This window comes from Schistocerca gregaria, chromosome X (genome assembly GCF_023897955.1).
Source record: "Schistocerca gregaria isolate iqSchGreg1 chromosome X, iqSchGreg1.2, whole genome shotgun sequence".
NCBI classification, from domain to species: domain Eukaryota; kingdom Metazoa; phylum Arthropoda; class Insecta; order Orthoptera; family Acrididae; genus Schistocerca; species Schistocerca gregaria.
This window is the reverse complement of record NC_064931.1, coordinates 112,802,091-112,816,454: the sequence shown is the minus strand read 5'-3', so window position 1 is coordinate 112,816,454 and position 14,364 is coordinate 112,802,091. Positions and strand designations below refer to the sequence as shown.

General features: G+C 41.7%; 1 protein-coding gene across 1 annotated transcript in view; it reads right to left on the bottom strand.

Moving 5' to 3' along the window:
- LOC126297920 (uncharacterized) overlaps positions 1–11,130 on the bottom strand; it is a 471,898-nt gene extending 460,768 nt beyond the window's left edge. Inside the window, exon 1 of the mRNA XM_049989235.1 lies at positions 10,960–11,130. Within this exon, the coding sequence (XP_049845192.1) occupies positions 10,960–11,130 (171 nt within the window). The remainder of the gene's footprint in view (positions 1–10,959) is intronic.
- Positions 11,131–14,364: the final 3,234 nt, after the last annotated feature.

The following is a 14,364-nucleotide window of genomic DNA, read 5'->3' as shown; positions in this document are numbered from 1 at the left end:
TATCAGATAGATTATATAATGGTAAGACAGAGATTTAGGAACCAGGTTTTAAATTGTAAGACATTTCCAGGGGCAAATGTGGACTCTGGCCACAATCTATTGGTTATGACCTGTAGATTAAAAATGAAGAAACTGCAAAAAGGTGGGAATTTAAGGAGATGGGACATGGATAAACTAAAAGAACCACAGGTTGTACAGAGTTTCAGGGAAAGCATATGGGAGCCATTGACAGGAATGGGGGAAAGAAATACAGTAGAAGAAGAATGGGTAGCTTTGAGGGATGAAGTAGTGAAGGCAGCAGAGGATCAAGTAGGTACAAAGACGAGGGCTAGTAGAAATCCTTGGGTAACAGAAGAAATATTGAATTTAATTGATGAAAGGAAAAAATATAAAAGTGCAGTAACTGAAGTAGGCAAAAAGGAATACAAACGTCTCAAAAATGATATCGACAGGAAGTGCAAAATGGCTAAGCAGGGATGGCTAGAGGACAAATGTAACGATGTAAAGGCTTATCTCACTAGGGGTAAGATAGATACTGCCTACAGGACAAGTAAAGAGACCTTTGGAGAAAAGAGAACCACTTGTATGAACATCAAGAGCTCAGATGGAAACCCAGTTCTAAGCAAAGAAAGGAAAGCAGAAAGGTGGAAGGAGTATGTAGAGGGTATATACAAGGGCGATGTAGTTGAGGACAATATTATGGAAATGGAAGAGGATGTAGATGAAGATGAAATGGGAGATACGATACTGCGTATAGAGTTTGACAGAGCACTGAAAGACGTGAGTCGAAACAAGGCCCCCGGAGTAGACAACATTCCATTGGAACTACTGTCGGCCTTGGGAGAGCCAGTCCTGACAAAACTCTACCATCTGGTGAGCACGATGTATGAGACCGGCGAAATACTGTCACACTTCAAGATGAATATAATAATTCCAATCCCAAAGAAAGCAGGTGTTGACAGATGTGAAAATTACCGAACTATCAGTTCAATAAGTCACAGCTGCAAAATACTAACGCGAATTCCTTACTGACGAATGGAAAAACTAGTAGAAGCCGACCTCGGGGAAGATTAGTTTGGACTCAGTAGAAATATGGGAACACGTGAGGCAATACTGACCCTACGACTTATCTTAGAAGCTAGTTAAGGAAGGGCAAACCTATGTTTCTAGCATTTGTAGATTTAGAGAAAGTTTTTGACAATGTTGACTGGAATACTCTCTTTCAAATTCTGAAGGTGGCAGGGGTAAAATACAGGGAGCGAAAGGCTATTTACAATTTGTACAAAAACCATATGGCAGTTATAAGAGTCGAGGGACATGAAATTGAAGCAGTGGTTGGGAAGGGAGTGAGACAGAGCTGTAGTCTCTCCCCGATGTATATTGAGCAAGCAGTAAAGGAGACAAAAATAAATTTGTAGTTGGTATTAAAATCCATGGAGAAGAAATAAAAACTTTGAGGTTCGCAGATGACATCTGTCAGAGACAGCAAAGGACTTGGAAGAGCAGTTGAACGGAATGGATAGTGTCTTGAAAGGAGGATATAAGATGAGCATTGACAAAAGCAAAACGAGGATAATGGAATGTAGTCGAATTAAGTCGGGTGATTCTGAGGGAATTCGATTAGGAAATGAGACACTTAAAGTAATGAAGGAGTTTTGCTATTTGGGGAGCAAAGTAACTAATGATGGTCGAAGTAGAGAGGATATAAAATGTAGACTGGCAATGGCAAGGAAAGCGTTTCTGAAGAAGAGAAATTTGTTAACATCGAGTATAGATTTAAGTGTCACGAAGTCATTTCTGAAAGTATTTGTATGGAGTGTAGCCATGTATGGAAGTGAAACATGGACGATAACTAGTTTGGACAAGAAGAGAATAGAAGCTTTCGAAATGTGGTGTTACAGAATAATGCTGAAGATTAGATAGGTAGATCACATAACTAATGAGGAAGTAATGAATAGGATTGGGGAAAAGAGAAGTTTGTGGCACAACTTGAGCATAAGAAGGGATCGGTAGGTAGGACATGTTCTGAGGCATCAAGGGATCAGCAATTTAGTATTGGAGGGCAGCGTAGAGGGTAAAAATCGTAGAGGGAAACCAAGAGATGACTACACTAAGCAGATTCAGAAGGGTGTGGGTTGCAGTGGGTACTGGGAGATGAAGCTTGCACAGGATAGAGTAGCATGGAGAGCTGCATCAAACCAGTCTCAAGACTGAAGACCACAACAAAAACAATGGAAGTGAATCCTAGACAATAACAAGACACCAAGAATGTAGAATAGCGGCTATAGAAATGAGATTCCCAAGAACAATGGAAGGCTGTGCAAGGGAAGATCGAAACTGAATTAAGATGTAAGGAAAGATTTAGGAATATATAACCTAAACGAGAAAATATAAATATGAGACAATGGAAGGAGCATGTATGGCAAAATGACTGAGCACTATGGGACTTGACATCTGAAGTCATTAGTCCCCTACAACTTAGAACTACTTTAACCTAACTAACCTAAGAACATTATACACATCCATGCCAGAAGCGGTCTCGCGGTTCCAGACTGAAGCTCCTAGAACCGTTCGGCCACACCGGCCTGCTGAAGGAGCATGTACTCCGTGTGGATGGAGAAAGACTACGGTAAAGACGCTCACTTACAAATGCAATGGAAGAAACGTAGGAAGACCGTACAAGTAACAGAGTATCGTAAAATGCTATTTGCCTAATTTGTGAAGTGAAGAAGAGGAAGAAGAAGAAGAAGAAAAGATTATCATATATCAACCACTTAATTCGCATGGACACTACGTCAATTTTTTCGAGGACTTTATATTCAGCGACTCTTTGCAAGTTTCTTACACTAAGCTCTCCACGCAGAATGGTGTTCTCGCAAAGTATTTCATGAAGCGAAAGCATTAAAGCTTCCACTGCATCGGCCTTTGAAAACGAAAGGAAAAATTTTCTGATACCGTGTCGCCTGCAGAAGATAGTTCGATGTCTATAAGCAGCTCAGAATCCACTATTGTGCTACACTCCCTCTGCAGGAAAAGCGTGAGCCCCGTTCTCGGAAACGACAAACGAGGTCACGCAGCAGAGAAGAAAGAGCCTCCCATAACTGCTGCCAACTCGGGGTCAGCCAAGTGTTTTGCAAGATTGCCGTACTGTGTTTCCCCTCTCACAGTCTACCGAACAAAATCTAAAACTCAAGTCCAGAGGAATGCTACATAAGAAAAATTGTACACATTTTAGTTTGACCACACCATCGAGTCAGAAGCAGAATATATATACATTTCACGAAATCACTATGAACTGTATACAGGAGGCTATTTTTATAAATCATCTATTAAGACTTCTTTGTCTTTTATCCACGATTGCAGCATGCTAGGAGTATTTGCTTGTAAGTGTGTATGCCAACTGTTGTTAGTTGGATATAATTTTTGCGATCTGTGCAGAATGGTTACATCCAGTTTGTGAATATTCCTAAGCTTAGCTCTTAAATTTGAGTCTCTGAATTCTGAATCCAGGTTTAAGCGGCGTATTTCTTTATTGTTTGCCAGTTGAGTCACCCGCTACTTCTATTTACACACTCTCATTGTCATCACCTCCTTCGTATATGCTCTTCGTCCTCCGTTGGTCTACCCTGAAGTTTCTCCTACACACGTGTGCGATATTTTAGTATGAAAACAGTAAAATTACGTATAATTTCAATTATGTACATGAGTTTAAATTTCGTCGTAAGCAACCGCATCATCTGCGACGAATCTAACATTGCGAACAGTAGTACTTAGACACTTTTTTATTTCTAACTAGCAATATTCTACTTGCTTAGAATTAAGAGGCCCAGTGCTCAACAAATTTGTCTCATGTTGGGGCGGACTAGGGTTCAAATCTCCATCCAAGAATTCTGACGTAGGTTTTCTGTGGCTCCGTATATGGTGGAACAGATTTTAAGGGGGAAAAAGACACTGCTGATACACCCCTCCGCCCCCCCCCCCCCCCCCCCCCATTCTTTCCTTACACAAGTGTGTGCAAGGCTCCTTACGACCTCTTCACCTACGGGAGGTAGAGCGCTAGTTTTCGTTCATTTCTTTATTCAACTTGTACAATCGTCACTCATTCCATTAAACTGAATGGAGTGCTTCAGACAGAATTTGAGAGCTATCGTAGCCCAGTTGAATACTATGAGGTTGATATTACACATTCATATTACACATTACCGACACATCCACGCTGAACTGTGCATGATTTTCAAGAGAGAAAAGAATCTGGCTGCTGGTTATAAAGGTGAGAAAAATACATAACATTGTTCAGTTCGTGAAATCAAGTATTTTATTGAATGATTGAAGATATGCATGCGAAAAGAGGGAAGTCAGTGGTTGGTTGGTTATGTAGGGGAGGGGACGAAACAGCGAGGTCATCAAATGGTTCAAATGGCTGTAAGCACTATGGGACTTAACATCAGAGTTCATCAGTTGCCTGGACATAGAACTACTTAAACGTAACTAACCTAAGGACATCACACACTTCCATGCCCGAGGCAGGATTTTAACCTACGACCGTAGCAGCAGCGCGGTTCCGGACTGAAGCGCCTAGAACCGCTCGGCTAGAGAAGCCGGCAAGTGAGGTCATACGTCCCATCGGATTGAGAAAGGGTGAGGAAGGAAGTCAGCCGTGACGTTTCAAAGGAACCATCCCAGCATTTGCTTGGAGTGATTTAGGGAAATCACGGAAAACCTAAATGAGGACGGCCGGACGCGGCTTTGAACCGTCGTCCTCCCGAATGTTAGTCCAGTGAGTTAACCACTGCGCCACCTCAGTCGAAAGTCAATGAATGCATGGTAAAAATGGTTCAAATGGCTGTGAGCACTACGGGACTCAACATCTGATATCATCAGTCCTCTAGAACTGAGAACTACTTAAACCTAACTAACCTAAAGACAGCACACACATCCATGCCCGATGCAGGATTCGAACCTGCGACCGTAGCAGTCGCGCGGTTCCGGACAGAAGCGCCTAGAACCGCTCGACCACAGCGGCCGGGTGAATGCATGGTAATAACAATGCTAGCAATAAGAAATGGACCGTACGCATAGCTCCATTAGAGTGTAGATTACATGATATTTACTGAATACTATAAGACAGTTGTTTAAAAAAAAACACGTTAAGAAACCGCACGAGGCATATGTAATCTCGTTTTAATGCACGGTTTCCAGCGTGTACAAAAAATGCGATTGTAGATGGTCGGTCTCTCAGCTGTACAAGATTTATTGCGCTACAGCGACATAATAGTGTAGTTTGTCGTCGACGTAGCTGTTCTCAGACAAACTACAAACTTGATTTTTCTTCTAAAATTATTTGGGACCTTCGCGACCAACTCTCATTCTCGTTGCTGTTCTGTTAACCAAACACTGAACATAACAGTATTTTCTTTAGCTGAGAAAATGATAACTTGTTACACTAATATTTGCTTCAGCTATCATCAGCCTCCCTCTGAATAAAATCTCATGTCGCCCATGCTTGAGGAAGTGCATTGAAATGTCTCCCTTGAAGCGTTGTTGTTCTCTGATAGCATCATCTGTACCCTTTTTTCATATTCTCTGGTAATAATTGTGCAGCCGGCCGGAGTGGCCGTGCGGTTCTAGGCGCTACAGTTTGGAACCGAGCAGCCGCTACGGTCGCAGGTTCGAATCCTGCCTCGGGCATGGATGTGTGTGATGTCCTTAGGTTACTTAGGTTTAATTAGTTCTAAGTTCTAGGCGACTGACGACTTCAGAAGTTAAGTCGCATAGTGCTCAAAGCCATTTGAACCCAATAACAACTGTGCCTTTTTTCATACTTTGGTAAGTATGGTCCAATCGACAGCGAAATGGTATAATAGCAAGGTAGTATCTCTGGACTAGATAAAAAAAACCATTGCACTCGGAATGGCAACCGCGGTAAAGCTATATTAAAGTATCCAAGGTGGGATTAGAAGCCGGTTCCGGCAATATTAGCGAATGAGTCTTATTTCTTGCTGAGCGTGGTCATGAACAGAGTCCCACTCACTAGCTGTTTACAGGAACGTTCTAAAGCAACAGTGTGTGAGCCGCTGTTTCGCGGTGCAGTGTCCAAACACTGCGGTACCACTTCAGAGGAAACATGCCCTGTTGTCGAGTTCAGACGTATTTACGCTGTTAACTGCTCCGTGGTTTCGGAATACAGTTAACGCTTTCCCAAATAAAAGGTCGTCGGAGAGATTTTATGTTTTAATAATTGTACTGCGTGCCTACTAATGAAAAGTATATATCGAATTAAATAAGTTGTAAAATATATTGGATGTGAACCACAAGTGGTTATGAAAAGATGGCGTATTAGGTTTCAACGTCTGCCAGTGCTGTTGTCATTGACGAAGCACAAGTTCGCGTGGAAGGCTATGGAAGGAAATTTGCTGTGTCTATCAGAAAGGAAGGACTCCAGTCTTTGCTCGAAGTTATTTAGCAGAACTACGGAAAACCTGCATCTTGAAAGCCGGACGGGAATTTGAGCCTCCGCCTTCCCGAACCCGAATCCTTTGTCTTACACCTCCGCCATCTAGCTCCGTCAAATGTGATAGAATGGATTAAAACCAAGACAGCTGACCATTCCTGCGGCTCTTTAGTTGAAAATATTATGATTCCAGGTTATCGGAAAGGAAGGTGCTGCTTAGATAACATTTTCTCATTAAAAGAAGTAATAGAAAAAAGAAAAGGATCCAATTTAAAAACCTACATAGTCTTTATAGACTATAGTAAAATTTCTGGCAATGGGCACCTATGGAATGATACGGAAATAAGTAGAATACCGCTACATTTTGCCAGAGTTTTCTGAAGCGTATATACAGCAACATAGCTAATATCTGGAAATATTTCCCAAGGAAATATTAATAAAGCTGTCGGACAAGGGTATTTACTTTATTTTCATTTATACTTATTAGACGGTGTGATGGAAAGGAAACAATGGATCACCAGATTTAATATAGAGGAGAGTTTCGAAAGAAGAAATGTTTTCAAAACTCATGTTTGCTGACGACCAGAGTCTAGTTGCGTGTAACTAAGGTTACTTACAGAGGGCGCTGTATGATATATGTAAAATGGCAAAGATAGATAATTTAGCATGCTGATAAATGAAACGAAGTCCATGGTGTTCCGAGGCTCACAAATTTTAAGATAAAAATTTATGTTAGAAAAGAAAACTGTTGAAAACATTAACACCTTCAGTTTCTTGGGCTGTGACGAATCATATCTCGGCGAAGTGGACACAGAAAAAAATTGAGAGTATCCGTGTGATGTATGGTAAGATTAAGAGGACGATCAGGTGAAAAGAACGGACACAATACCAAAATGTATGAAGTTATGGGAGCTCACTGTGGACTTTATAGAACTGGAAACTGGGCTGTGTGCCCCATAACGCACAATAAATTCTAATAAACCGAAATGAGATTTTTGAGAATTTACAAGTTAATTGAATAGTCTAAGGAATACGGAAAAGAATGGATAGATTAAATATAAAGAGTGGGCGAAGAACGTATTCCAAAAGAACTGCTATAATACGTCCCTAAAGGAAGAAGGAACATTGGAAGACCTAAGGGAAGATGATTGGGTCAAAATATTGCAGCTGACCAAATGGTCCGACGCATCAGGGAGAAGAAGATTATGATGGCTCCTGTATTAGCACACATCAGACTCATCTGGTACTTTCTTAATTAAGAACGTAAGTTCAAGATGAGTAGCATATCGGCGTTGAAGAGATGTAACATCACTGATGTGGGAAATTAATTGGAAATTTGTGATAAGGTTCAAATGGCTCTAGGCGCTATGGCCGGCCGGAGTGGCCGAGGGGTTCTAGGCGCTACAGTCTGGAACTACGCGACCGCTACGATCGCAGGTTCGAATCCTGCCTCGGGCATGGATGTGTGTGATGTCCTTAGGGACTGATTACCTCAGATGTTAAGTCCCACAGTGCTCAGAGCCATTTTTGATCCTAACTATCCTAAGTACATTACACACATCCATGCCCGAGGCAGGATTCGAACCTGCGACCGTAGCAGCAGTGCGGTTCCAGACTGAAGCTCCTAGTACCTTTCGGCCACAGCTTCCGGCAAATCCTTTTATTTACTACACTTAGTCAATATAAGGCACAATTTCTGAGTGAGAATTTACATTGTATTGATGAATACTTCTTTTTGTACCCGATGTATTCAGGAACATATATTAGGAATGGACAAAAACTGTAACAGTAATGGCATATAAAACTATAATAACTGAGGATGCAGAACATAGCTGTAACAATACATTACGAGGACAATAGATGTCTTCGCGTCGCGCTTAAATGTGATAGACTCAAACTCCTTGAAAATTTGGGAAATGTGTTGACTTGTACCGTAGGTGTAAGTAAATATTCAGTAACAACATACACAGGCACAAAAACAAGCTCATTTCAACGTTTGATCCAATTAGGTATTTGATTTACCCACATATTTAAGTTTTTATACAATGGTGTATAATGAGAGCAATTTTACATGTGAAAAACTTGAAACACTCTGTGATACTAAGTTATGCAGTACTCCTAAGTGCCTCTTAGATGCCCACTTTTAATAATTTTCGATGCAGCAGACTCTTCCAAAATATCTCGTGCTAGATTTTGCACTAACCGTAGAAACATCATCTACATTTACGGTTTTTGTATCACAGAAGCAAAAATGTGATGAGTTAAGAGTTACGGACTTGTCTCGGAAGCGGCACCTCAAGGAAACGAATTTCTGTCGTGTCTGATTATTTAGAAGGATAACCTTTATCGAATGGCGTAACATCTTTTTGCCTTTGATATGTTAATGGAGGGTTACTGTTGGGGCGTCCAGTGGAGCTGAAAGGTGAATAGGAGTTTATAGAGGCTGCGGTAGCAATTGAACTCTTGCTCTTGAGACAGACGCAGTTTTGATTAAACTGATTAAGCATTGACATACATGGTGCTAGGCCGGCCGCGGTGGTCTCGCGGTTCTAGGCGCGCAGTCCGGAACCGTGCGACTGCTACGGTCGCAGGTTCGAATCCTGCCACGGGCATGGATGTGTGTGATGTCCTTAGGTTAGTTAGGTTTAAATAGTTCTAAGTTCTAGGGGACTGCTGACCGCAGCAGTTGAGTCCCATAGTGCTCAGAGCCATTTGAACCATTTTATATGGTTCTATTATACGAGCACACGCTCCAAATGAGGAAAATTAGTACGTTTCAGAGTGCTGTTTGTGACTCTTTTAGAAATATACAAACTGTAGTCCCACATGCAGTTGTAACTAACTAAATCACGTTACTACGTACGTCACATTTCTATTAACATCTTTCAGTCTTTTGACGATGAATAGGGGAAACTAGCAACACATGCAACGGAACTGGGCACAGCACATGAGCTGTCAAAGGAAACATTGTGATTTCCTGATAAAATAAAGAAATGCATATAAAATTAAAATAGCTATAGAGAAAAAAAATTATGTTTTAATACATATGCTGTAAACTATTGACAGCAATAGGACTCATGACACACTAAAAGCGCGATACGATACAACGATTCTCTATTCTAAATGGACGAAAAATAGAATGTTTATTGTTGCTTGCAAACGACAAGCTGTATCAAGTGTAGCAAATATAAGAGAAAATATTACTTCAAGGCTTATAATAAGTAAATTTAACTGTGTAACCTGCTTATCTTCGATATTAATCTTCTTCAGTATTAATTTTCAACAGAGCTTGGACGTGCAGAACTTCATGGCTGTACTGTGTAATGATTGTCACAACCTTTAGCTCTATGTGCATACTAACATAAAGTAATGACTAATTACTACAGAATTTCGTATGACTCTTCGGTAAATTTGTCACAGTCTCTTCTCTCTCTCTCTCTCTCTCTCTCTCTCTCTCTCTCTCTCTCTCTCTCTCTGAGTCATTAACAATAGCTCTGCTGAAGCACGTATGCGTAAAACTAAAATGAGAAGGCGGAAATTACATCCAACTTTTCTTTACAAGCACAAAATTTAAGAAGCGCTATAACATCCAAAATATAATATTAGTAAGTTTTTTAACTGACGATATGTACAAATGTTTTACTAGACAGCAGTCTCTCCACAAGTATTAAGAATATAAGCAGAGACTACTCTCTGAAAACTTCATAGTCTTAATAATATAAATTTTTAGCCCAAGATTACCAAATAATCTATTACAGAAGCTACTCTCTCTCTGTAATACGATACAGCTTAGTTCGCGTTAAAATCGCCACACTTGCATTAAATAAGATACTAAACTTAAAAACTCTCGTGACAAGCAAACTTAAAATGAGTCACTAAAAAGAATAAAACATGAGTACAATAGTAGGTGGTCAGAACTATTGGAAACGATACAGCGTTGAAAACATAGACCAATCTTACACGAGCTATATATATATGCTACCAGTTGTTAAGCAAAGTAAGTAATTTTTGTACAATTTAAGAGCATTGGATCATGTATAGATTAATGTAAGAAAAAAGTAGCCTTTTGTTGTCTAAGGCAACATTTTTAACAAATTTATTCTTCGTTGGGCAAACACGGTTAGTGACCTTTTCAAAACGTTTCGAAAGGGGGCCAGATAAAACGAATAATCATTTGTAAACAAAAAAAATTGCTAACAGGGCATAGCTACATTAATTTTTTATCATTGGTATTCAAAGGGTGAGTGGATATTTTGATTAGAAGTGAGATCAACGTATAGTACTGTGACAGAAGTCGGCAAAGTGCCTGTGCGCGAGGAGTACTGCAGAACAATGTTCCGGTCAATTGTTGCTAGGTATTTGTCGCGTGACAGTGTGTGCGTTCGCTATCTGGGGCGCAGGCACTGCGGAACGGCCGGGTCTCTAGTTGGCCTTGCCGTGTAATGGGAGTAGTGTGAAGTCGTGAGCAGCAGCTAAGCGCGCAGCGGGCGGCGTCAGCGAGCGCTTACAGAAAGCCGCTGCAGCCGAAGGCGGGCCGTCGGCGACTGTCGTGGAGCGGGCCGCCGCGGCCACATGTGGAGAGCGCGCCGCTGTGCGCATGCGCGGCTGCCGGCCCTCCAGCGCCTCCTCTGGACTCTGGAGATGCAGACGCCCGGCTCGTTAGCCGCGCCGCTGCTCATCGGACAGCTATCGAAGCGTTTACGACTACGACTCATCCGACTGGAATCCCCGCCCCCATCACTGAGAAGACGATCCTCAGCTGCGTACGTAACGGTCCCGCGTGCTTCGTCTCTAGCTATGACAAATTTCGCTCGAGACTAATGAGAATGTTAAATCCGGCAACCAGGGAGAGACGACGTGGCAGTTATGGAACTGGGCCCTAGATTCGATACCGGGTGACGTACCGCACTGTTTACAACGGATTCGTATCCTGGAGGGGCAAAGTTCCAGTCGCCGTGCGACATCCTCGTTTGGGTACTCCATGTTATTCCTGTACCACTTGTTGAAAATACCGGGATAGTTCATCGAACAGAGTAAGAAGAAAGATTGGTATTTAACGTTCCGTCGATTGCAAAGTCAATAGAAACGGAGCGTGTTCTCCGATTTGGGAAGAACATTTTAAAAAATTAGCAGTGCCGTTTCAAAGGATTCACTCGAAAAAAAAAAATGGTTCAAATGGCTCTGAGCACTGTGGGACTTAATTTCTAAAGTCATCTGTCCCCTAGAACTTAGAACTACTTAAACCTAACGAACTTAAGGACATCACACACATCCATGCCCGAGGCAGGATTCGAACCTGCGACCGTAGCGGTCGCACGGTTCCAGACTGTAGCGCCTAGAACCACTCGGTCACTCCGGCCGGAGACAAATGTGAGTCTACGTTTGTTCTATTGTTAGGCTTTGACCTATTTTCCCCACTGCTACAAAATATTCTGTAAGTGCACGTCCTTCCTTCTGATCAAAAGGCAGTATTTATATATGAAAGGCAGTGTCCCGACTGACTCACTCACTCACTGACTCATCGCCCATCCCAGAAACTTAGGACGGATATTTGGAATTTGCGTAGGTTGTTGATCTGATACTGTAGGGGCCGTTTAGGAAGGCGTTTTTCGGTATCCCATCCCTAAGAGGGTAAAACAGGGAATGAAAGGATTTTTTAAAATATGTCGCTATTAAGACAATTTTGAAACTAGAACTACGAAAACTGGTATTTCTTTTCGTGGTCATAAATAAAAAATGCGTATTTTTGAATCTTCGGAAACTCAGCACCTAAGGGGTTAAAACGGGGATGAAAATTTTAAGAAAATATTTCGTTAAATTTAAAAAATTTTAAAGGTAAGTCCATGAAAATCGATATTTCACTTCTCGGTTATATATAAAGAAATATGTGTTAGGGGATTACAGTTTCTATGGGAATACTACCACAAGAACGCAAAAGCAATGCTTAACAAAAACATGGAGTCCGGCTATTAGAATGGATTTTTGATCAGATGTAGATGCGGCAAAGATAGTGGTTTTATGACCTTACGAAGCGTGAAAAGTTCAGAAGGTGTAGCAATTTGTGCACGACATATAAATTCGATTAAATAAATAGAAAAACAAACATCTGTGCAGACTATACAGATTATGCGAACGAAGCAACAGGCGCTAAGCTACTTGCATTATATTTCTTCGTTGGTTATCCTGAAACTATGATATTATTCGGTCTTAGAGTGTGCGTCAGCACAATTCTCCTTCGTCGAGGTTCTTCCTTTTCTTTCTTCCTTTTTTCCTTCCCTTGCTTCTAAGTCTACAGGTCTACAGGCCTACAGAAGGCCATGTCTCTACACGACCATAAAAATGTAATGGTCTATTTCCTAGCGTAACCTGAGATTTTATCTGTCTAGGCATAGAAATCTTACTTATGACGTTTCAGTTCCAGCTCGAGCGCGTTCCGAAGAATCATTCTACCTTTTCTTCCATTTTTCTATCAACCAAATCTTTTATGATCAGTGACAGACGCTTCCTGGCCCTTAAAAACAGAATGGATGGCTGTTTTGTACATTTTAAACTTCATATTTCACGAGTAGTATTTCTTGCTGTCAGTGTTTGTTGTCGATCGACAGGGGAGTTCTAATTTACTATGTCTCCCAGAAAGAGGGTCATTCCCTTACACGTTTGGATCCGTCCATGCACCGAGACATTTTTGTTATTTTTTCCCCTATTACACAGGTACCTCTTCCTGTTCGAGACTGGTGCCATTCCAGAATTTCTCCATCGACAGTGAGTCCTGTTTCAGCTGTTTCCCTGCTCACGCAGTTTATCCTGAATGCTGACGTTTCCAGAGTCGGCAAAAAATGAACATTCAACTATAATCTCCCCTCAGAGTAGGCTCTTCTGTACATACCACTCCGAAGAGTCAAATAGTCTACGTCCCTAAGTGATCCTCTCACCACTTTTTTAAGTGCTCTGTGAGAATAGAATGAAAAAAGCGCTTACGCTGTTGTAATCTCAAAAATATCAGGCAACTACCCTCTATAAACTTTACTTTGAAGTGTGTATCGCTACGTTTGCAGAAAGAACTTGCACATTTTTATTAATTAGTGCCACCTCTTGATAAATTTCACCAACAGTCTGTCGGTTCACACTCATCAGCCCACCTTAAGTTTCAAGCAAACGTGATTACTGTCTGACGGTTTTTGATTTTGGAGTGAGTCATTTGTATTACAGTGGACAGTAAAGTCAGCAGCTCAATATCACAACAAACACAAAACTTATACGGGAACGTGTGGGCGGCATATTCGTTGCTAGCGTTCCGGTCGATCACATTGGCAACTACAGGGGAGGATAGCCGTATTATGCAGAAAGCTCTTCGTAAATCCTTCGCATCTACTCTTGCCAACTGAAAACAAATAATGGGCCCCCAGCAACTTTCTGTGTAATTCCGCACTGCTAGTCGGAGGCTTGCAAAAGCCGGACTAGAGAATTACCGTCCCATGCGTCATGTCATTAACACAGCGCAAACAGCTCCTTTTGGAGTGATGTCGTAACCGGGAACATGGGCCCATGTCATGGATTGAAAGCATGGACTGCTCACGAATGCGTCGCATTGTCTTCGGCAATAAATCGCTATTATAATGCCGTGTGCCTAGGGCCTCCCGTCGGGTAGACCGTTCGCCTCGTGCAAGTCTTTCGATTTGGCGCCACTTCGGCGACTTGCGCGTCGATGGGGATGAAAGGATGATGATTAGGACAACACAACATCCAGTCCCTGAGCGGAGAAAAATCTCCGACCCAGCCGGGAATCGAACCCGGATCCTTAGGATTGACATTCTGTCTCGCTGACCACTTTTGTTCAAATTTATAGCGCCTCCCTTCTCCCCTCACAGCCCTTCCAAACGCTCACCTTGTTTTGCCTTCTTCGGCTAGCTTCT